At 46.6% G+C, this 23,632-nt stretch overlaps 1 protein-coding gene across 1 annotated transcript in view; it reads right to left on the bottom strand.

Annotated features, from left to right (window-relative positions):
* Positions 1-22,632, bottom strand: part of MAP4K5 (mitogen-activated protein kinase kinase kinase kinase 5) — a 57,495-nt gene extending 34,863 nt beyond the window's left edge. The window contains exons 1-3 of the mRNA XM_051772214.1: positions 22,450-22,632; positions 22,053-22,206; positions 1,981-2,038 (exon numbers count right to left, since the gene is read on the bottom strand). Coding sequence (XP_051628174.1) covers positions 1,981-2,038; positions 22,053-22,160 — 166 coding nt within the window. The 5' untranslated portion in view covers positions 22,161-22,206; positions 22,450-22,632. The remainder of the gene's footprint in view (positions 1-1,980; positions 2,039-22,052; positions 22,207-22,449) is intronic.
* Positions 22,633-23,632: the final 1,000 nt, after the last annotated feature.

The following is a 23,632-nucleotide window of genomic DNA, read 5'->3' as shown; positions in this document are numbered from 1 at the left end:
CCTTCAAAACCATCTCTTTTTCTGCACAGAACCAACCAGAAATAAAAATTAACCCTGCACTGTAGAGTCCCTTCAGCCCTGCATCCCATCTCCAGCAGAGGATTTAAAACCAGACCACACAGGGATACCCCCAAATACTCTCCCCATCTCCAGAGATTTACAGCTCAGAAAAACCTCTCAGTCATAGTTGGGATCTTTGTATTTAAGTCTTTCATGTCCTTTTCTCTCACACAAATTCGTGCAGTTGCTTTTTGCACCTATGTAAACACAGCTTAACACAATGAGGAGATTTATAGATGTTGCAGAGAAAACCACATTTCCTCGTTGCTTGGAGCCTGCCACCCACTCACTGCCTCCAAACCCGCTGCCAGCTCAGTCCCCTCACCTGCTTCCCCCTAAATACACATCCTGGTCCAAGGAAGGCACTGGGATGGGGATGGGATGAAGCACACAGGGCCCAGAGAACCATCCTGCAGCGCTGTGCACTGCCTTTCAGATCCTAAAAGCAATTCCCAAACAAGAGGAAAACCCGCATTGCACATGGCATCAAATCATCCCAGGGCCACAGAGTGTTCTGCTCCAAAGAGGCATCACCTCAGGACATCAAAAGGACATCCTCATGTCCTTTCAAACATGGAAAGGACCACTGAAGGAGTCAAAATGGCTTGTGGGGATCGTGCTGGTGGGGGTTATGGCCGTGCCTGAGGACCTTGTTGGTCTAGAGGATGAGAGTGGCAACAGAAGCAGTGGCACCACCTGCATGACCTGGCTGCTCTTTGCTTCTTTACCTGCACTGGTAAGGAAAATAAGAGCTAAAGGATCAAGCTGAGCCTTTCTCTTCATTTATTCACTGGGATGTTTCAAATTTTTCCAGCTGAAAAAGATGTCAGATTTTAGGAACTTTTGGCTGTTAAAAAGATGCAGGTCAGAAGGGAAAGCAAGACCCCCCTGAGGAGGGAGACCCAAGTTCATCTCAACTATGTGAGAGGCTGGGAGAGCTGGGGGTGTTCACCTGGAGAAGAGAAGAATCTGGGGAGATCTGAGAGCCCCTTCTAGAGCCTAAAGGGGCTCCAGGAGAGCTGGAGAGGGACTGGGGACAAGGGATGGAGGGACAGGACAAGGGGGAATGGCTTCCCACTGACACAGAGCAGAGTTAGATGGGATGTTGGGAAGGAATTCCTGGTTGGGAGGGTGGGGAGGCCCTGGCACAGGTTGCCCAGAGAAGCTGTGGCTGCCCCTGGATCCCTGGAAGTGTCCAAGGCCAGGTTGGATGGGGCTTGGAGCAACCTGGGCTAGTGGAAGGTGTCCCTGCCCATGGCAGGGGGTGGGACTGGATGGGCTTTAACATCTTTTCCAACCCAAACCATTCTGGGGTTGTCTCATTTCCACTCAGGACACTTTCTGATTGCAACCCTCTGTGCAGGACTCAGGTGAGGCTTCAGCTCAGCAGATCTCCTGCAGCAAGTGAGCTTCTCCTGCATCTCCTGCTTTTATGTGGAGTGGTAGAAAATCCAGGGGGAAATGGGAGCACAAGGAGCCACCCTCCTCCCTCAGCACAGGTCAGAGAAAAGATGACACATGAAAAAGCACAGGGCTCTGTTTTAACCAGTTCACCTTTGGTGAGAACTAACATCACAGCCTGATCCCTTCCCCTTCTCAATTCCCACAGCCTCCCACCTCCCCACTGTCTCAAAGCTCACAATTTACCATCTGTCCTTGATCTTTTCTTTGTACTGAAAACGTGTGGTAACTGCAACATCTTTACATGCAACAAATGATAAGGGAGATAAGAGCAAACAAGGAAATAGAGAGCCAAAAGCAATGGTACATCCTGTAGTGCTTCCTGTCATCTAACCACTGAAACGACATAAAAAAATACCCAAACACTTCTTTTGTCTAGAACTTCACAGTGTGTGAAAATAAACACCTGGAAAAAATGAAAATGCTATTCAAAAATACAGGAAAGAATGTAAAACTTACCAGGCTCTAACTTGATTATTTTTACAGCAGCCAGTTCTCCTGTATGAAGATTTCTAGCCTGAAACAAGAGAGTTAAGACATATTTAATTAAATTATCCTGCAAAGGCACTTCACAGAGTCTTGCAAACTGTGCAAAGATAAACTACGATGTGTGTTACAAACACGATGCAAAGCTGAGAGTGACCTGGGTGAGCATTATCTGGGTTGGGAATCAGCACAGCATCAGCCTAGTTGGAGTTGTGAAATGTTCCTGGCAGTTCTGTTGGAGACTTTAAGGCAACCACCAGCAAATCAGAGAATTTAGGTTGGAAAAGACCTCCAAGGTCACTGAGTCCAAGCTGTGATTCCAGCCCGGAGCACTGAGTGTCACCTCCAGGGATGGGGACTCCACCACCTCCCTGGGCAGCCCCTAACAATGTTTAATCACTTTTTCTGTGAAGTAATTCCTCCTGATGTCCAACCTGAACCCGAAAATGAGAGTTCATGCCTCTCGAAGACCACTTTTAGGGGAAGTTTCTGCCGTGATGCACCACGGGCTGTCAGAGCACGGAGCACACGGAGCTCAGCCACCCATCTCGTGGTGCTAAAACCTCAGGGTGCACTGAAAGTGGAACTGAGAGGTGCAGGGGCAGGGGGAGGCACTGCAGAAGCAGCTTGAACAAGTCACAGCTCCTTGTCAACAACTTAATTCTGAAAACCAACTCCTTCGAGCAGCCCTCGCTTGCCACGATCCTCGGGAAGAAGGAGAAGGGGTAGGGAGATCCAGAAAAGCCTTTACAGAACTGTCCTCTCTGGATATGCTCAAAAATTCACACTGAGAATTCAGCACTGGAGGAGGATGTCACAGAAAAGTCAGACACAGAAAGTTTTAGAAGGGGATTTCATTAACACTTTTAACCATAACAACACGACCTAAATCACTCAGGCACCATCACCAGAGCTAAACTCTTAAATTTTGGACACACAGCGTGATTCAATCAGGCACTGTGGCATTCATTCTCCTTCTGCTGATCACCCAAAAGTTACAGGAGTCCAAACCCAATTGTTCCATTCTTACCCTAACAAACATGGAGAGTCTGCTTCAGAAGTGGATTATAGAAAAAGGAGGGAAAACTGGTTGAAATCAATTTGGGCAGTTACTTAAGAGGAGGATGTAAAGCAAATCTGACCCTGTGAAGGGAGTCATTACAGAACAAAACACTCTTCTCCTGTGGATGGATAAGTCTTAACAACAGGTAAAGCAAGAACCTGAAGGGTGAACCCCTCAGTTTTATCAAAACTTATCAAGCTTCCAAATAGGGAAAGGCTTTCCAGCCAGGAAAAAAACCACAGCAAAACCAAACCAAACCAAAAAAACCACCCCAACAATCACTGGCCTTTCAAAGCCCTGCAGTGCTGGGACGTGAGGTGGGTGTCAAACGCAGGCCAAGGACACAAATGTGACTCAGCTTGAGGTCAGAGAGAACCTGAACAACTGTACAGTGGAACCAAACATCTGAAGGCCAAATCACTGAAGCAGATTGCCATCTGCAAACCACAGAGGAAACATTCACCACTTCTTAAAGTACCTTCCTACCACAGCGAAATCCTTGGTGTCCTTCAGCATCCAGAAGGAGAATGCATCCCAGCATGGATAAAGGATTCAGACCTCTCTGCTCCTGTTACATCTGATGATACTGTTGGGAAACATGGATGTTCCCATCAGGGACACACACCCTGCCTTGGTGAAGCCAGGGATTCTTCACTATCCAGTGTTACCCACAAGGAGCTAAGCTGCTCACACAAAGACTGCACAGTTTCCAGAAAATCAGCTTCACTTCTGAAGTACAAAAAAGATCATATTCCTTACAAATATTCCTTTTCCATACAGGCAGTAACTGCCACTGTCATGCTGAAGCCTGAAGGAATGGATGGAGTCTGCCAAAGGCCTCTTGGCTGGGATTTGGAGGTCCAGGCTGGAGATCACTGCTATTCCTGGCTCTCAGCTCTCACACACAACAGCTACAGAGTTCCACCAAATTTTGTCCAATACTACCACTAAGTTTTTGCATATAACCCATAGCTTGGACATGGACTATTTCATGTTTGAACCATCAAACTCTGCCTGCTGGAACAGAAAGCTCCCTCCTGGGTTGGTATTTATGAACTAAACAAACGAAGTTCCCTGAGCCACTTGCCCTAAGACCAGTTTTCTCATCCTACAGTTTATTTTCCAGCTGTTCTGAGTTGATGACACCAAACCCACACGTGATCATTAACTCCTGTTGTGCCAGCACTGAAGGTAAAAATGCTGAGTATTCCCTGATCCTCAAAATCCTCGTTTGGATGCCCACAGGCATGGAATGGTATAAGATCTTCAGCCTAGGCAGTGGTGAGCATGCAGCAAATCACCCAAAACGCTTCCCCAAAGAGTCACCTGCCTGCAAACGTGGCCAGTGGCTTTTGTTCCCTCATCTTGGATTGCACCAGCCTCACACAGGCACACACAGCTCCCTCCCTTCCCCTTTCCCACCTGTCAGCTGCAAACCCATCAATAATGAATTGCTGTTCTCTTGCACATCATTAAAAATGCAAGAAGGCAAGGGCTGAAAACTGGTTCTCCACGGGACACACCCAGATATGAAAAGTGTCAGCTCAGGAGTCCTCAAATCATTCTGAGATGTGTGAGTTGAATAATCCTCGACTCGTTTCCCAGGGGTGACGAGTTTGCAGCATTCTGGTTGCTTTTTTTTTTCAGAAAGAATTGTGTGGTTATCAAGGAAGTCACAGACAGGAAAGTACCACATCAGCACTGCTGGCTTTCTGAATCAAACCTGCAGTTTGACTACAAATCGTGTTGGACAAAAATATAAACCCCTCTGAAGAGTTAGTTAATGATCTATCAATATTTCTTACTGAAATATTTCAACATATCAATATTTCTTACTTCTTCACCGCAGAGGCGGAATCGAAATAAGGCTAAGAAATTATAGTTCTTCTACTCCTCTTATTTACATTTTTCAAGCCCAACAGCAAAATATCTGCCTCTTCCCCACACCCTGACACTTCCTCAGTATTTCAAGTCTCAATTTAAAATTATCTGAAACCAACCAGAGGAGCTGTTACTGCACCCCAAGTAATCCAGGCCTGTTCAGTATCTCATGAGCTATTACTGACATGGAAAATTATCATTTATATGCATTTATCACATAAAAATGACATACAGATAATGAACCTTGATGATCTCTTCTGCATATTTCTAATATTTCAGTCTAATGGAAGATAAAACCTGATAGATTTCTTATTGTCTTGAATTCTTCCAGCCTTGATTCCTTCAATATGTAAGGAAGTCTCCTAAAAGCTCATCTTGACATTAAAGGCTAAAAGACCAAATCCACACCTCCATCAGCAATATGGTCTAGTTCCTGTGTACCAGAGCAGAGCCCAAGTCCCCAGGATATTTCTTTAAGACTTTCCCCCAAAAGGAAGGCAGAGCTTTTGCTATTTATTACCATTGATCTTCATTTTATTTCACGAGACTCAAAACTGAAAATCCTGCTCCGCGTTACTCAGAATGAAAATTAAAACTACGGGATTTTGGCAGAAGGATTCCAAGGCTCCAACAGAAAATGTGACCTCCACAAGGAAGGGACCAGAACAAGGTGAACCACAGCCAAAATTTCTTTTGCTCAATGTCATTCACAGAGGACATTTCCTGAGAAAGCAGCCTTTTGGTCACCTCTTCCTTCAGCTGTCCCACAGCCTGCTGAGGATGAGTGACAGCATCCCACTGAGCACAGCACTTCCAGAATATTTTAGCAGCTGAATACTAACACTGCAGAACATCACATGCAGTCTGTGTTCAAAATAAAACAAAACACAACTACTCATCTTTTCTTTTTTTTCTTTTGAATATCCCATTGCGTTGCTGCAGTGACCGAGCACATCTCACACCTCACTGATGTGACAGCACCATTAGCAGGACTATTTGGGGGAGATGGGAGAGTTTTATAACGTTCCACACACAAAAAACATTGGGGTTTTCCCACTGAGATTTAACTTCCCTCCCAAAAAGCTGCTGTGGGACGGTGGAGCCCGAGGTGACACCCGTGGCAATCCCTGTGTGTGATGTTTCCCACCGACAACACACGTGAGAAAACACGTCCTGGGTAGGACACTTTCTGCAGCCAACGACCAGAAATAACACAGAAAACTGGTTTCAGAACCAGTTGTGCACTCTGCACTTGTGTTTTATTTGTTCTCATGAGTGCAAGCCAAACAATTCCACCCTGGGGGGGGTCCACAGGACGGAGCCACGTGAGATGGCCCAAAATTAGAGAACCTTGGACATCTGAATGCAAGTGCTCAGTGTCCTTTTCCAGGCACTAAACGCTGAGGAAGAGAAAAGAGAGATTCAGGCAGCAACACCCCTCTCACAGCCTCCAAACCAGTAATTTCGATTTCCATGGTGAAATCCCCTCCTCTCCCCGGCGCTGTTGTCTCATCTCCAGCCTTGGATCAACAACCCAACTCGCCAGAAGAGCTGTTTGTTCGACCGTGTCTCCATTTAATCGAATGATAATTGCAGCTCCTGTGGCAGCCCTCCCACCCCTCCCCAGCTTATTCATCCCTTGCCAAGCTTCACTCACCAGTGACCACGACGTTCTGCTGTCTTCCAGCGCTGCCTGTTCCTCCTCAGTCACTGAATATCCTTTCAAAAGGTACCTGACCTCCTGCCCTGCCACTGAAACAGGAGCTTCTCATCTGCTTTCTAGTTTCTGACCTCTTACACTTTGCAACTCTTAACCTGCTCTTTGTGGTTGGGGAAGTCCCATTTTGCTGCGTTTTTCGTTTCATATCTCACAGCACTGTCAAGCAGACCCTTGAATTCATCTGCCTACGTCTCTAAATTCACATTTATCACTTTTTATCACTCTCAGCCAACTAAAGCGACCCAGAGAGATGTTTTTCACCTGGGCTGCCCTAAATCCATGAAAACAGAGTCCTTTCTTACACGCAGCAGGTATTTCCTTTGTGCTTAAAAATGAGAATCCAAAATATTACAGGCATTTGGGGAATAAAACAAAAAGACACCTGACATGAGATACCTGAACAAACCAAGGCTACTGAAAATATGTACAGGAAGACAGGGGCACAGAGGCCTTGCAACAGCAGATGGGAACTTGAAGATGCCACCAAAACCAGCCCATCTGTGGAGTAAACCTTCATGGAGCAACTGGCACAGCTTGGCACTACCACGAGACCCTTCAGCAGAACTCAGCCAGGAGCTTTCCTACGGGAGGGTTTGGGTTTCACTTTGAGGTGTAGAATCCCTTTCCACGATACAAACACTCCCATGAACACGACACATTCTTGTGTGTAACCCCACCTCAGTTTTTGATCTTGTGCTCAAAGAGAGATGAGGCATTTCTGTGAAGTACACACTTATTTGGGGTTGGAACGAGATGATCTTTAAGGTCCCTTCCAACCCAAACTAGTCTATGATTTCTCAAGATGAGGGCCCAGATTCCTCAGCACACAAGGAGAAACCCTCAAGACCAAACTCTGGGGTCCTGAGGTCTCCTCCAGCCTTGACACAGACCTGCCAGGAAGGACAGCAGGTCCTCAGGGGGCCTCGGGAACTCCAACACAACAAATCTGGGGGGTTTCATCATTTGCTTGGGGGTTTTTTTTGTGAACACACAGACAAACATCCATAAAATCCATAAAAGTCATTGCCCAAGAGGCAGTATTAAGAAATCTGACTGGAGCTGCCAGACTGGATTAGGTTTCTGATCCGAGCAGTTTAACATTTATCCCTCAAGCAAGTGGCAAGTGATGTGTGAGGGAAGAATTCCATCCCAGTGGACGGTGACCTGCTGGACCTTAAAAGAATTTGACTTGTGTCCTAATGCAGAAATTCAAATAAGTGTTCCTAGAGTTTATCACAATTCATTACACAATTATAATTTGCATAAATCAGCCTGTCAGTTTTAAAACTTATTTGTAAACAGAGCTGGAAAACTATCAGGCAGCTAAAACAAACATCAGCAACACAGTCTTCATGACTGGAAAGGAGATTCTTGTTCCTCTCAAACACCATCTCTTTACCAGCTGAGTTTTAAAATGTCAGTATATAGCCAGAAAACTACTCAGAAAACCCAAACTAACAGCAACAAGAGCTAATCTGCATTGTGTGAGTCTAAAATTGCCATCTTTCACATGAGGACATCACAGCCTTTTGAGGTCCTGTACCTTAGGAAAGTATTTTTGTAAAAGAAATTAAAGTCTCTGAAAACTGTGAGAAAAAAATTCCATGAAAATTTGCAAGTAAAGATTAACCCAAGCAGAGAGGTCAGAGCCAAACCTTGCTCAGAGCAGAAGACCCAAACCTTGGTGTCAAGTAGGGGAATCACCTGTACAAGCCCCAGTGTGACTGCAGAGCTCCTCTGCCTGTGCTCCAGCCAAAAACAGTACTTCCCACTACTGCTTTCCAAGTTTTGGACTGAGTAGGGACTGTGCTGGTTCCTCTCCCGCTACCAGGCAGCAAATCCCAAAAGGATCCTCAGAAGATTCACGGGAATGGCAAAGAATCCATGGATCTTACCTCCTGTGTGGGGCCAAACCCATACAGGTGCAGTTCTAGGTTTGGGGGTTTACCTCCTCTTTTATATAAGAGAAAACAAGCAAAACCAAGCCAAAATTCCCCACAGCCCCATCCCAAGAAAACCTACAGGACTGGATAAAGTCCTCCCTGCTCAGTGCTGGGAGCATCTCTGTAACAGATGCTGGACATATTCTTCTCCTTTACCTGTGGTGGTCTATGGATGGATTAAAATGTAGAAGATGGAACAAAAGAGGAAAGCTTAAAAAAAAAAAGGGACAACTCTGGCAAATGTTAATGCAAATCTTACTGGATAGGGTGAGATTTGTGCCAGACCTGTCACAGAATCCCAGAATGGTTTGGGTGGGAAGGGACCTCAAAGTTCATCTTGTTCCACCCCCTGCCAGGGGCAGGGACACCTTCCACTAGCCCAGGTTGCTCCAAGCCCCATCCAACCTGGCCTTGGACACTTCCAGGGATCCAGGGGCAGCCACAGCTTCTCTGGGCAACCTGTGCCAGGGCCTCACCACCCTCCCAGCCAGGAATTCTTTCCCACTATCCCATCTAACCCTGCCCTCTGGCAGTGGGAAGCCATTCCCCTTGTCCTGTCCCTCCAGGCCCTTGGAAATCGTCTCTCTCCATCTTTCTTGTAGCTCCCTCCCTTCAGGTACTGGAAGGCCACAACCAGGTCATACTGAAGCTCCTCTTTTCCAGGCTGAACAATCCCAATCCCCTCAGCCTTTCCTCATGGGAGAGGTGCTCCATCTCTCCCTCCCATTCCTCTCCCAAGGTGTGCCAGGACAGCTCACCTACGAATCCGATGTCTGGTTACTCTTTGCTGCTGGAAAAAGATATCTAAATACCATTTCTGATTTTCAGGGCTGCTGCTCTTTCAGGAAGCAGAATGATCCAGAGGCAATTGTTCACCCCACAATCTCCCAGCTGGATTTTTGGAGATGGAAAGCAGTACCAGGCTCCTTTATAGTGGAGGGTACAGAGGCTTTCAGAAACCATTTCCCCAACAGAGACTTCATAGATTCAAGATACTAAAACAGAATCATCTGTTACAAACATCAGCACGCCACTACTTTTGGGGAGAAACCAAAAATAAATTTTAAAAAGATAAATTCACCTGCTAATTTTATTTTCCAGTTTATCCTGCAGTGGCATCACATGAGAGCCATCGCTCTGGACCTCCCAGCTGAATACTGCACGAGGACAAATATTGACTTTGTGGGTGCTTTCCACATGGACAATGCCACTCCTGGACCTCCAGAACACACACCAGGGCAAAGCAGGAGGCAGAATTCCCAGCTGTCGCTCCCTATTTCCACATATCCAGCACTTCCATTTTCCCCTCACTCAAGGAACAGAACCCAGAATGAACAGAAGCACCAGGATTTAAACGAATTCCACATTAAAACCTGAATGCCAGATCCATGACTGGCACCCCTGACCACAGCTATAATGCAAATAAGGTTTAAATGTTATTTACTTTTACTGGTCGTTGGTGAAATTTAGATAGTTTATCTCTTGCAGGGAAAACTGGGAGGAGGGGAACCCACCTTTCACTCACAGACTTCAAACACTTTCTTACTCAAGGCCAATTAACTCAAGCAATAAGGGATTAACAGCTCATTAATGACGTTGGGCCAACTCCTTTTATTCTCCAGAAAACCAAGTGAAGGATTTGTACAAGCAAAGTGGCTTTGCAGGTCTCAGCAGCCACTAAAACACTTAATTCTCATTCCTAGCAATAATTATTAAGGCAAAGACCTATGGCAGTGAGGATAATGATAATAAAGCAAAGATAAATGCATATCTTAACATTTACTTGGGGGGGAGGAAAGAACAAAAGAAGTCAGCTCTGTGCTTCCAAGCAGAGGTTGGTTTTCTCCTATGAAATTGTCTTGGCAAGATCATCCTTTGAAAAATATTTGGCATCATTCTTTTAGAACTGAAAAGCTAAAGCTAGAAACAGACCCTGACCACAGAAGTACTATTTAGCAACTAATGCAGCACAAAAGATACAAACAAATACCACGCAAGGGGGAAGAAAAAAAAATCTACAAAAGCCCCGATTTTGACCCAGCTGCAGCAAAAACTGAACGAGAAAAGAACCTTTTCAAGTTACAACCACGTGCATTAGATGGGTTTGAAAAGCTCCTACAAATAGCTCACTTTCCTGGGGTATAATAGACATTTTTGAACATAGGATCATGAAAATCAAAGAAGGTCCATGAAGTGGTTGATATACTTAAACTTGAGCAGATGCCCAACAGCTTTACTGGCCAGAGTATAAAACAGGGGAAAAAGAAAAAAAAAAAAAGAAAATATACCTTTGAATACATTAAGCTACAAACCAAGATGGATTTTAAAAGGGTTTATTCACCAGAAGATAGGGAGAGTAAGTATAAAACAATTTTATTGTATGAAATGCATAGACCATGACACAGGAAAAAAAAAACAACAGTATTATGGAGAACACATTCAAGTAACATTAAAAGATTATGTATTTTATCAGCTGCAGGGTAATTTATTTATTCCTTAGAGATGAAAGAACTAAGAGATGTGACAACCAAAATATCTGAAAGAAAATATCTGTGTCTCTTCTTTTCACTGACAAAATAAAATAATCTGGCTTTCCAGGCAGGGAGAAAATAAGTTTCTGAAGGAAAAGGCAGTGGATTTGTTTTGGGTTATTTGAATTAAAAACTAAAGAATTTAAGACCGTCATTTACATCTTTACCAAAGAAAAGGAAATTTTTAACTACTTTGTAACCATTAGATGACACACAATAAATGTGTCTCCTCCTCAGAAAGGCAAAACTGAGGAACCACCACAGGCATTTTAAAGAGGAAAAAACTGGAATTCTGAGATTGCAACAGCCTTTCAAACCCAAGGTATAAATCCATATTGACTCCTTTTCCTTACCCTAATTTATCTGATAGAACCTAGAGAGGTGCAGGTGAAAAATGTAGATTTAAGTAGAAAAATCTCCCTCCAACCAAGCTGTTCTGTGATCACCCCCTAAAAATTTCAGGTCCTCAGAGATGAACTCACAGTGACAAAATTCAAAAGAATGAGCCCTGAAGTTGTCCTGATAAAGAAAACAGGGCTGGGTGTTTTTGCTCTTTGTTGTTGTTATTGTTAAATAAAACAGCAACCAGAACTGAGAGAATGAATTAAAAAAGAAAGCAGCTGTGTAATCAAAGAAGTTAAAGGAAAATTAATTAAAAATAGGAGCTGGGAGAATTCTTTTTCTGCTCTACAATTAAGCTTTGGTTTGCATCTGTCCTGGATCAATTGTCACCTTCTTGGGGTGGGAAATGCATAAGAGGTGAAGCTCCTTTCTCATACTGGGACAGCTGTTTCTACTGGAATAAAACCCAACATTTACTTACAATCTGAATTTTAAGGTGATGAAATAGCAATCAGTAATATTTCTAATGCAGTGGAAAAATTCAAAATCCCAGCCCAGGAATTCCATTGGAATAAACAGAATTGACATTTCAGGAGGGTTTGTTTTTTTTTAATGAGGAAAAATAGAAGTTCTCAATGTGCTAGTACATGAGAAAGGTTAGAGATAAAATATGTGTTGCACTCACACTGGTTAAGTAAAGAGGAAATATGCTGCCATTTCACTACAGATGATAACTTGCACGATTTTCAGCTCTCTTATTCCTCTCACATTTTATTTTTAGCCAGAAAGGAGGGGAGAAAATGTTTTGATTTTTCCTTTTTAATTTTTAAAATGTTTTTTTCCTCAAGTTTGGACTGCTTAACTCGTTTAAACGACGTCACTTGAAAACAAGACTCTTTTTTGATGTCACTTAAAAACGAGAATCTTTTTCTACACTTTAACCTGCAGTTATCAAGCACCAGTTTCACTTCAGTCACCTGATTTCAAGCACTTGGCCAGGCACTTCCTCACTTTACTGGTTCGGTTTTCTTTCAAAACTGAACCAAAACCACTCTGCTCAAATATTGTGCATCATTATATAATTAGAATATTGCAGTAAATTAGGCCTGATGACTTAACTGGAACTTTAAGGAAATGTTTTTAAATTTTAATATACTTGGGGACATTTTTCACCCAGCCTTATTCCTATTTGTCCCTAAATGTTTTCAAACTCGCCTTTGCTTGATCCCTGGGGAATTTTGATGGCATGTCCCTCCATCCCAGGAAGCTGCTCAGCCTGCAAGCCCACAGATCCCATCTCCAGCAAATGTAATCCTCTCCCTGCAGCAGCTGTGTGCATTTTCCATGGACCAGCCTTCCTGAGCCAGACACCACGAAGGAATGTGTTTGAGAAAGCCAGAGGAAATCGTGGTGGGGACTCTGCACAGCCTGGCTGCTTCCCTGCTCCCAAAACTAGCCCTCAGCTCTGCTCTAGGAAGCACAACAAAGCACACAGGGAAAGTTACTCAGAGAATCATGGAATGGTTCGGGTTGGAAGGGATCTTAAAGCCCATCTCATTCCACCCCTGCCATGGGCAGGGACACCTTCCCCTAGCCCAGGTTGCTCCAAGCCCCGTCCAACCTGGCCTTGGACGCTTCCAGGGATGAGGAATTGCACATCATGCCTTCCTGGAGCAAAGCCACAGCCTGCCTGTCCTCCTCCTCCATCCCATCAGGAGCTCCAGCCAGCACAGTCAGTCCGTTCTCCAGACTTCCCACTGCAGGATTTACACAAAACTCAACACCCACGGAACGAGAAAAAGGGAAAATTTATGTTCATGTGCCCTGAGCAGGCGCTCGGTCGGATGCTGAAGAGATGGCAGATCATAAAACATTCCCAAGATCTCCCTACCCACCCTCAGAAATCCCTCTGTCCCGCTGGATACTGTGAGCCAAACTTAAAAACAGACTCTGGACAGGAACTGTTTTGGCAAAGTTTAAAAGGCACTGTGTTAATCCAAAAGTTAGTCCTGCTTCTTCCCAATTAATCAAGGAGCAGAGGAGCAGAGCTCACACAGTGCTTTAAATTTAATCCCAGACGTGCCTGACAAAACAAAATGGTTTTATCAGAAACTGCTTATCCTGGGGACTGTCTGAGGTCTGGGGTCTGGGCTGGGAATGCCTGCAAGGGATACATCAAACACTTCCCCTTTCCCCACTGCACACCAAATGCTTCAAAATTTCAGCAGCTGCTGTTTTCCAACCCCACATAAATAAAACACAAAGAGCTGAAGCTGTTCATCACTGGAGAGCAAGGAGCACTCACCAGGCAATGCTTCCTGTCAGATTTTAATTCCTTCAGCTTGATCAAGACAAAATACATCTATAAAAGATGGTACGGCCCCACCTTTATTCTTTTTACCACGTTTACATCCCTGTGCCTGTGCAAGACTTTGCCACTTATCTTCCCTTGGGATTAATGACTAAATCCCCCAAATGTCTTTGGGAGTCTAATGGCTGTAATTCAGCTGTGATCCTGCATGTCTGTACATTAAACAGCGAGTTAAGGCAAATATAACACAGTTCTGTGGTGCTTCAATAGCCATGGTCAGCAAAGAGTCATCCACACAGCTGAGAACAGAACACAAATACAGCTTTTTGGGGTGGACCATCCCCCCAAATATAAGAAGATGCCTTTAATGCTGCACAGGACAAAGCTACTCAAAAAGTACCTCAGGAACGATTTCTTATCAATAAGACAACAATGTCCCCCTGCACTGACCTCTTCACTCTGAAGAGAAACAGCACCTGCCTTTCTGGAGTGCCTCAAAATTCCCATTTCAGCAGGCTGCAAATCCAGCTTTTCACACTAAGCTGAAAATACAGTTCATTCAGCTTTTTTCAGTCATTCTTTCTCCACCCAAACCTTCCTCATCTCTGTGAAAATGTGAACCTCCCAGACACCACACTTGTGCAGAAGACATGAAATCAGACTTGGGAGGAGAGTAATTCCAACATGCCAAGATATCAAATCCAGCATTAAAGATGCCACTTTGAAGGATCAGTACACGCAGCTGTTCTGGACACCAGGACTGGGGTACTTTGAGGATATCCCTGACTGCATCTTGCACAATCTTTTCACTATCTTCAGGAGCAGAGAGGTCAGCAGAAACACAGAGCAACACACAGGACAACAGACCAGGGAAAAATGCTGGAAGAGGTAAAGGCTTTGGAGCAAAACATTCAGCTCTTCTTACTCTCCCTCTGTTGCACAAAATGTCAGATTTTTTCCTGCCTGTTCCCAATGTACTGAGCAGTGTCTGCTCAAACTCTTATCTTAGTGTTATTCAGTCTCAAAAGTGAGCAATTCTGAGAGATCTGTGATGTTAAATCCACCAGATCCATAATTCAACTGACTCTTGACACAGCAGAGAGGAATGTGCCATCCTGGCTCCTGTTCCCTGACTCAGAGATAAGATGTTGAACCTTCCCCTAAAGCTCCTCCACTTCCCTGATGTTTCTGCCCAGAGAAGCTGTGGCTGCCTCATCCCTTGAAGTGTCCAAGGCCAGGCTGGACAGGGCTTGGAGCAACCTGGGCTAGTGGAAGGTGTCCCTTTCCATGGCAGGGGGTGGAACTGGATGATCTTCCAAGCCCTTTCCAACCCAAACCATTTTATGATTCTATATAAGCAACTACCCTCTTGAATCCCTTTCCTTAGGATTTCACAGGGGCAGGATGGAAACACCACCCACAAAGCAGACTGACCCCTGAGCTCCAATCCCAAGTGAAGGAGAAGCCTGAAAGCCATTCCTTTGCTCACCCTCCCATGTGCTCTTTCACCAAAAAGCTCCAGAGACACGGTCAAGCTGCAGCTTCTCAGCAGTGTTTTCCATCCATCCATCATGGAAGAAGGTCAGTTGTAGCTCTTGCAGCAGCTGAGGAGGTCTTTGTGGACACAATCCACTGTGCTGGATAAAATGAATTACTCTAACACTTGGGTGAAGGAATTTAGAGAGCTGAAGAGCAGAACAGAAATCTCTCTGTACCAAACTCAGAAACTTTTGTCAAAACCATCTAGGAAGGAAGAGTTTATCCAGCCTCTGGATGCAATTTTTTTACTGGACATCCAGAATGCACTCAGAAAAATTGCCATAAACCACAAATCAAAGGCTGCTGCATCCACCAAACATTGCTGAGCGCTCTAATTGCTAGGAATCCTTAAAAAAAATCAGGAAAGAGCTATTCCAACTTGTTTAAAAAATTTAAAATGCAAAATTCTAACACATGACAAAGTGTGAGGAAGTCACAGAATCCCAGTATGGTTTGCATTGGAAAGGACTTTAAGGATTGTGTCATTCCACTCCCTGCCATGGACAGGGACACCTCCCACTAGCCCAGGTTGCTCCAACCTGTCCTTGGACACTTCCAGGGATCCAGGGGCAGCCACAGGTTCTTGGGGTAACCTGTGCCAGGGCCTCACCACCCTCCCAGCCAAAAATTTATTCCTGATCTCCAGTCTAACCCTGTCAGTGTGAAGCTATTCCCCCTCATCCTGTCACTCCACATCCTTGTGAAAAGTCCTGTCAATCTCAAACCCGTGGATCAGGGCTGCCCTGAGCTGAAGAACAACTTCAGGAATACGGAGATTTACCCGTTTTGCATCATTCTGAACTGGAAGCACCTTGGGTTGATGCTGCCTCTCCTCATCATTCCCAGCTGTATCCAAGCAGCCAGGTGCCAAACACAACCGAAGGTGGCAGGGAAGGTTGTTTTTCCAGCTGGAGCGTGGCCGGACAGTTGCCGGTGTCAGCGGAACGCGCTGCCAAACCCCGGCACGGCCTCGCTGACAGGAAGAGCTGCTCCCTCTGACAGGGATGATCCCTGTGCTCCTACCACGCTCCTCTGCTGACAGAACTGGGACTGGCTCAGACACCTCATCCCATAAATCCTGGAGGCTTTCAAGGTTATCCAGAAATGCTGGTAATGAGAATGACCACTGCATCTTCCGGACACAGAGGTGAAGTAGGTCCCGGTGTCCTGATCTTTGTTCTTCCTTCCCGGAGATCTCCTCTGCTGTTGGGGGGTGGGGGTGGTCTGCGTTTCAAAGGGGAGGGATGAACTGCACTATTCACTTTCTTCTCAAGTTGAAAAGAAATCAGACCTTATTTTCGAGATTTTGGAGACTACCTGCTCTTCAAAGTAAGACAGGGAGAAATGGGGATAAACACTACTCTCACCACACAATTTACCATTAACAGAAAACATGGAATCCCAGAATAGCTTGGGTTGGAAGGGATCTTAAAGCCCAGCTCATTCCACTCCCTGCCATGGGCAGGGACACCTTCCACTAGCCCAGGTTGCTCCAAGCCCCATCCAACCTGGCCTGGAACACTTCCAGGGATGGGGCAGCCACAGCTTCTCTGGGCAACCTGTGCCAGGGCCTCCCCACAAAGACCAAATGCTTAACAAGAAGTTACAAATATCCCAAATGGCAAAGCAAGGGTTTCGCATTCCACTCCTGAATATCCTAACAGAGACTTGTCAATAAGCCACTGAGCATCTTAGTTCTCAAAATACAAATCCTACTGACTTAATCCTAAAAGACAAGCCTGTCATTTCCCAGGAGAGGAACCCCACAGGAACGAGAAGAAACTCGACAGCGCTGGTTCCATGCCATCCCAAACACCCTCCTCATGGAAAAAAAAAGAGTACACACAGTTCAGGCATGGCTACAGCAAACACTGCAGCCAGAAGGCTTTGATGTGCAGAGGAAGAGTGGAATCCCCCAATGTGACAGATGCTTTATGGTCATTTATATGTGGCAGCAACTCATATTCACCAGGGACAGAAGTGCTGAGTCAGGGTTGGCTAATCCAGTTGGTTGGCAGCTGCCAAAACAGATTTGTAGAAAGTTGAGAATATGTGATTAAAAACTGTCTCAGTCATAACTACTCTAGTATCAAAAAACCCTTAATACTCCACTCTTAACCCACTGATTTTAAGTAGTAAAATGCTTTAACTGATAACTTTCCTGATCTGTGAATTTAGAATGACATGTTCTAAACATCAAATACAGGCTCTAAACAGCCCTTGGCTGCATCAGGAACTATACTCCAGAGCTCTGAGAATAAGGCAGTGACCACACAAGCAGAGCCAAAACCTGACTCAAACTGAACACAGCCCCACTTTTATGGCAACCTTAGGGAAAAAAAAAACAAACCAATAAAATAAAATAAGTGGGTTTTGTTGTTTTAAATTGCATTTGAGCAGAAGAGTCTGTGTGTGCCACAATCCAATTTCACTGCTCACTATTCCTCTGCAGCAGTGATCAGTGGCAAAACAGTGCAGGTTTCTTCTAAGTTAATGCCTTTATCTGGTGCAGGAGATTAAAAAATAATAATAACAATCTCAACACAAGAGAGACTGAGCAGGTGACTCAAGAAGGAATGAAATTTCCACGATGCTCGATAAAAACCCGCCTGGTGTTTACGGGCAGGTTCTGCCATTAATTTGGTACATTCCTCGTCCCCTGTGCTTCCTTTTAAAGAAAGCTACTGCTCACAATGCTGCCTGGAAAACCCAAAACAAGCCAGCTTTGGAATGGCTGCACAAGGTCATGTTTGATCTCCCTGGGAGGACAGACATCCAGCTATTCATCCCGCGGGAGCGGCGTGCGGAGGGTGCTGGGCTGAGCACATCCATGAGCTCCCAGCTCAGCTGCCAAACAAGAGCCTCCTTCCACAAGGCACTTCCATCAACCACCCTTTTGTTCCCCTTCTGCAAAACCAAGGATTAGTTAAAAAACTCCCTTTGGGGCACTTGCCTGAAAAACCACGAAAAGCCAAGCCCTGTGAATGGTTTGGGTTGGAAGGGACCTTAAATCCCATCTTATTCCAACCCCTTGCCATGGGCAGGGACACCTTCCACTAGACCTGGTTGCTCCAAGCCCCATGCAACCTGGCCTTGGACATTTTCCTAAATCTCTCCACCAAAGCTATTCAGAGTCATTCAAAAATACAAAAAGCCTACGAAGGAAATCTCAGTAAGGATCAGCTCCAGCAAATTATCCCCCTAACACAGCTCTTATTTTCCAGCTCCCTTCAGGACACCGACTTCCACAGCTACACAAAAACTCCATGTTCTGATGCAACCAAATTCCAACAGCTAACCAAAACAGGCCAGTCTTATGCTATTCCAAGTGCTTCCAGAAAACATCGTGGCCTGCAGACACCCGGTGTTTACACAGCTCCTGATGTGACCCTGTTATCAAACCAGCCTGGCACAAATTAAGACCACAAAGCCCTACTGAAAAGCTGCAGGTTCACTGACAGGTCACACTGGTGTGAAAACCCATCCAGGGAAACATCCAACCACACCGTGGGAGTTTACCTGGGATGGGATCTGACCAGCCACTTCCTAGTGCTGGAGATTAAATTCCATTTACAGTTTCTAACCTCTTGTCTAATTTTCTGCTCCAAGACACCCGTCAGCTGGATGTTTCTGTATTAACCCCCCCCCCACACACACACACACACAGAGCATCTATTTCAGCATGAAACAGATGCCTGAGCAAATTTCATGCCATTTTTAAATACTGGTTTGGGATTTTCATGTTTATGACTAAGGTAGGCAAACAGAAAAGCCAGATTAAATTTGAGAGAGTGGGGACAAAAATACACTGTCAGCATATTATCAAGTTCTAGTGAGTTCCTAATCTTCCTTATCAGAACCTCTTTCCAAAGCCAGTAATTTAAGAGAGCTTGGTATGATGCTTTGAGAGGTAAATTATTCCAATGGCTCATAATTGGCTTAATAATAATATCCTCTATTAAAAAGGAAAAAAGCTTTCCCGCCACAGATAACTAACACATTAGGATTGCAATGGAAATCACTTCCAAGACTGTTAGACCCAAACTTGGATCTATTTACACATGCTGTGAATAGACAAGAAGAGTTCATTTACAGATGGTTTCTCCCCCAGCCTGAAATGCATTTTGGGGAAAAAAAAAGATAAGTATTAAAACAACATCAACAATCCAGCACTTACCAGCAATCCTACAATCAACCATTGTGTGCCTTGTGACAGACAAGAGAAATAAAACCCACAAACACCAAGAAAACACAGCTCACTTTTAAGCTTTCATGGCAGTAATGAAAAGCAAAGTGGGCAGGAAAATTTTAGAAAAGCCTTAAATATTCTTCTGTAACTTAATAGTGAAGAGAAATATTTGCTTAACCTCCGCCTTCACCATCCAAAAAAGAGCCAGTTACTCTAAAAGCTACCAAATGCCCCTAGAAGAATTTGAAGCATGAACCACCACCACCAGAAAGCATTTGGGGAAGAGGCAGATGTCCCACAGTCAGAGGCTGCCCGGCTTAGACATCCCAAAAACAACTGTGCTGGAGACACTGGTGACTCATTATTAGCAAAGGAGCAGAGAAACCACTTGAAGAAGTGAGGGGAAAATTCCATGTTAATTTAAGAGCACTCTCTAGCAAACCTTCCCCGAGCTCTGCAACATAAAAACAGTTGGGACAGTCACTAATAAATGCATTTTGTAAACACTGCTGACAGCACTCAGCGAGCACAAGATGTGCCATCTGCACTGAGACTTACCAGGGACTAAGGAAAATAAAAGTACAGTGTTTACACGTTAAGTCCTTTCAAGAAAAAAAAAAGGTTTACCTTACTTTTAAAAATTATCATAACATCGGTGACTTTAAAAAATAAGTTTGCTGTGCATATTTGTCATCAGAGGCAGTGCCATCTGATTCAGTATTCCCTTGATACAGTTCCTCCCTGTTGCAGGGCTTTACAAAAACAAAGAGCAAACCAATGACCTAGAAACAAATGTGGCCTCTCAAACTACTTTAAACTCATTAACTTTATACTTCTTTCAGGCTCATAACAACGTCTAAAACGACTGCCAAAACCCTGGATTTAAACTTGCCAGGCTGCACTAGGAGAAGTTTTGGGTTTATTCCTTATCTGAAACCGTTTCAGGAGTAAAAGGCACATTTTTCATAACCCAAAGAATGGAAGGGAGGGGGGGAAGAGGGTTGTGGGGTGGTTTTTTTTGTTGTTTAAAGGGGATATGTTTACATGGCACAGAGCAGAGCCATGAATTCAAACCAGCTCCGGAACCGGAAGCTGGATGACATGTCAGCACAGCTCTCCACTAATTACCAGGATAATGAGAAGCAGAATATTTCTTTTTCCACGAAGAGATGACACAAAAAAAATACTTCCCTGCAACACAACTAGTTATTTCTTGTCGTGCTGCCTGGTTGTTTCTTGTCATGCTGCCCTGTACTACGCAGGCACACACAAACAAAGCAGCTCAAGGCATGCTGAGTTCCAGGTTTATGACAGCTGAAATGTTCTTTTTAAAGGATTTAGGGCTGGAATTCCTCGGGAAAGAAGCTGAGTGATCTGTGCACAGCACCGTAGGAGGGAAAAAAAAAAAAGTAAAAGAGGAAGGTAAATATGCACCGTGAAAACTTTTAAAAATAACTCCCCGAGGTCATAAGTAACCATTTCAAAGGGGTGGTGGGAACAGGATCCATCTATAAAACTTCAATTTGAACATTAGCAAAGAGCCCTCCCCCAGCACGAGCAATTACCACTGCCTTTCATGTGGCACAGGAACACACCTTTCCTTGCACGCTTGGCTGTGTCAGGTCTATTTTAAACACACTCAACAGCACTACAAAGGAAAACATCACACAGCCTCCCTTCCCATGCAGCTGAACGTGCAGGCTGCCAAAGGCAGGCTGGAAGATTCAAGGCTTTCTTTAAAAGCCACCCAGCCCTAAAAGCTGCCGAGCATCTGCGACGCGTGAGGAACGTCCCTGATGGATGGGGAAGGTCCCTGATGGATAGGGAAGGTCCCTGATGGATGGGGAAGGAGCTCCTGTGAGAGCAACACACCGGTCCTACCCCTCCTGTCCCCCATAACTGTGGTTCTGGCAACACAGATTCATGGAGTCCCAGAATGGTTTGGGTTGGAAGGGACCTCAAAGATCACCCAGTTCCACTCCCCTGTCATGGACAGGGACACCTTTCACACGCACCATTTCAAGAGCATCTACTTGACGTGCTGCACTAACTCTGCCTCGTGCTGGAACTTCGTTCCAGCTTCTGAAGGGCTTTAATCTGCTTCTGCCTTTCGCGGGCTATTATTAACCTCGGGGATAAACTTGCACCCTTTTAATCAGGTGCTTTAGCAGGATGCGTTCTGGAAAACAGGTACGGCCAGCAGATATCCTCTACCTCCTCCGGCACTAACGTGGAAAGGATCACCTGCGACATTCACCAAGTCAAGCCTCGAGCGCAAATCACAGAATCCCAGGATGGTTTGCGCTGGAAGGGACCTTAAGGATCACGGCATTCCACCCCCGGCCATGGGCAGGGACACCTTCCACTAGCACAGGTCGCTCCAAGCCCCGTCCAGCCTGGCCTTGGACACTTCCAGGGATGGGGCAGCCGCGGCTTCTCCGGGAAACCTGTGCCCTCGCGTCCGATCCTTTTAAAGACAACCGGGAGCCCCCGGGCCGTGCCAGGGGCGGCCCCCCCGCCGCTCACCTTGTACACGTCGCCGTAGGTGCCGCTCCCGACCCGCTGGATCAGCTCGTAGTCCTGCTGCGGGTTCCGCCTCAGGATGTCCCCGCTCGCCCGCGCCGCCGGCTCCATGTCCAGCGCCGCGTCCCTCCGGGATGCTCCTACCGGCCCATGGCTCCTGCGGCGGGGAGGGGGGTCAGGGGGGGCCCGGCCCGGCCCGGCCGAGACAAAGGCGGGCGGGCGGCCGCGCCCTCCGCGGCTCCCGGGGCTCCCCGGGGCCAAGCAGGAAGCGCCGGGGCGGGCGGGGAGCGGGGCCGGGCGGGCTCGGCGGGGCGGTGCGGGGCCGTGCGGGGCCGTGCGGGGCCGGGGCGGTGCGGCTGCGGCCCGTCCGCCGGGGCGGCCAGGCCGGGCCGGCTCCTACCTGCGAGCCGCAGCCCTTTGTCCCGCCGGAGAAGGAGGGAGGGAGGGAAGGAGGGAGGGAGGGAGGCAGAGCGGCCGCCTCCTTCTGCTTTTCCCTCCTCCTTTTCCTCCTCCTTCGCGTTCTCCTTCCGCGGCCGAGCCGCGCCGGGTCCGCTCGGGTCGGGACGGGCCGGGCCGGCAGCGCCGCCGCAGCGCCCCGGCGCGGCCACGGCCGGCCCCGCTCCCCTCCCTTCCCTTCCCTGCCCTTCCCTGCCCTTCCCCTCCCCGCCCGGCCCCGCGGGAGGGGGAACCGCTGCCCCGGGGCTGTTACCGGGCGCTGCTCCCCCCCCCCTCCCGCGGCCCCGGTGCCGCCGCCACGTCCGGAGCCCGTGGAGCGGTGACAGGATGGTTTGAGTTGGAAGGGGTCGTATAAAGATCATCCGCCTCCAACGCCCCTGCCATGGGCAGGGACACTTTCCACCATTCCCAGGTGGTTCCAAGCTCCGTCCAACCTGGCTTTGGACACTTCCAGGCATCCGGGGGCAGCCACAGCTTCTCTGGCCAAACTGTGCCAGGGCCTCACCGCCCTCACAGCCAACAATTCCTTCCTAATATACATCCTAAATCTCTCCTTTTCCAGCTTAAAGCCATTCCCCTTTGTCCTGTCCCTCTATCCCTTGTCTCAAGTCCCTCTCCAGCTCTCTTGGAGCCCCTTTAGGCCCTGGAAGGGGCTCTCAGGTCTCCCCGGAGCCTTCCCTTCTCCAGGTGAACACCCCCAGCTCTCCCAGCCTGGCTCCGGAGCAGAGGGGCCTCCACCCTTGGAGCATCTCCGTGGCCTCCTCTGACCCTGCTCCAACAGGTCTTTATTGTGGAGGGACAAGTGTGGGGGCAGGCACGGCCTTTAGCCTGTGCCCCTTGGTTTGATGCAGGAGGAAAGCCCCCAGCTCACCTACTCCACCTATATATTATATATATTTATATCCACATGTGTTTCTACCAAACACAAGGCTGAGCTTTCCGTCTTTCACACCAGAGCTGTTCCTTTGTGTACATCCTGGTCGGGATTATCACAGCTGCCGTGGCAAAACTGAGCAGAGCTCCGGGGGCTGGGATGCTCCCAGAGAGGCTCTGAGGTGCAAGAGGAAGATGCAGGACTGCTCTGGATTGCAGCCTTGCAGCCACACCACGTAATCCTTCTCGTGGGC

Source organism: Manacus candei, unplaced genomic scaffold (genome assembly GCF_025592945.1).
Source record: "Manacus candei isolate 608988 ecotype Guabito, Panama unplaced genomic scaffold, ASM2559294v1 h1tg000150l, whole genome shotgun sequence".
Lineage (NCBI taxonomy): Eukaryota > Metazoa > Chordata > Aves > Passeriformes > Pipridae > Manacus > Manacus candei.
The sequence above is the reverse complement of the archived record's forward strand: the minus strand, read 5'-3'. Positions and strand labels throughout refer to the sequence as shown.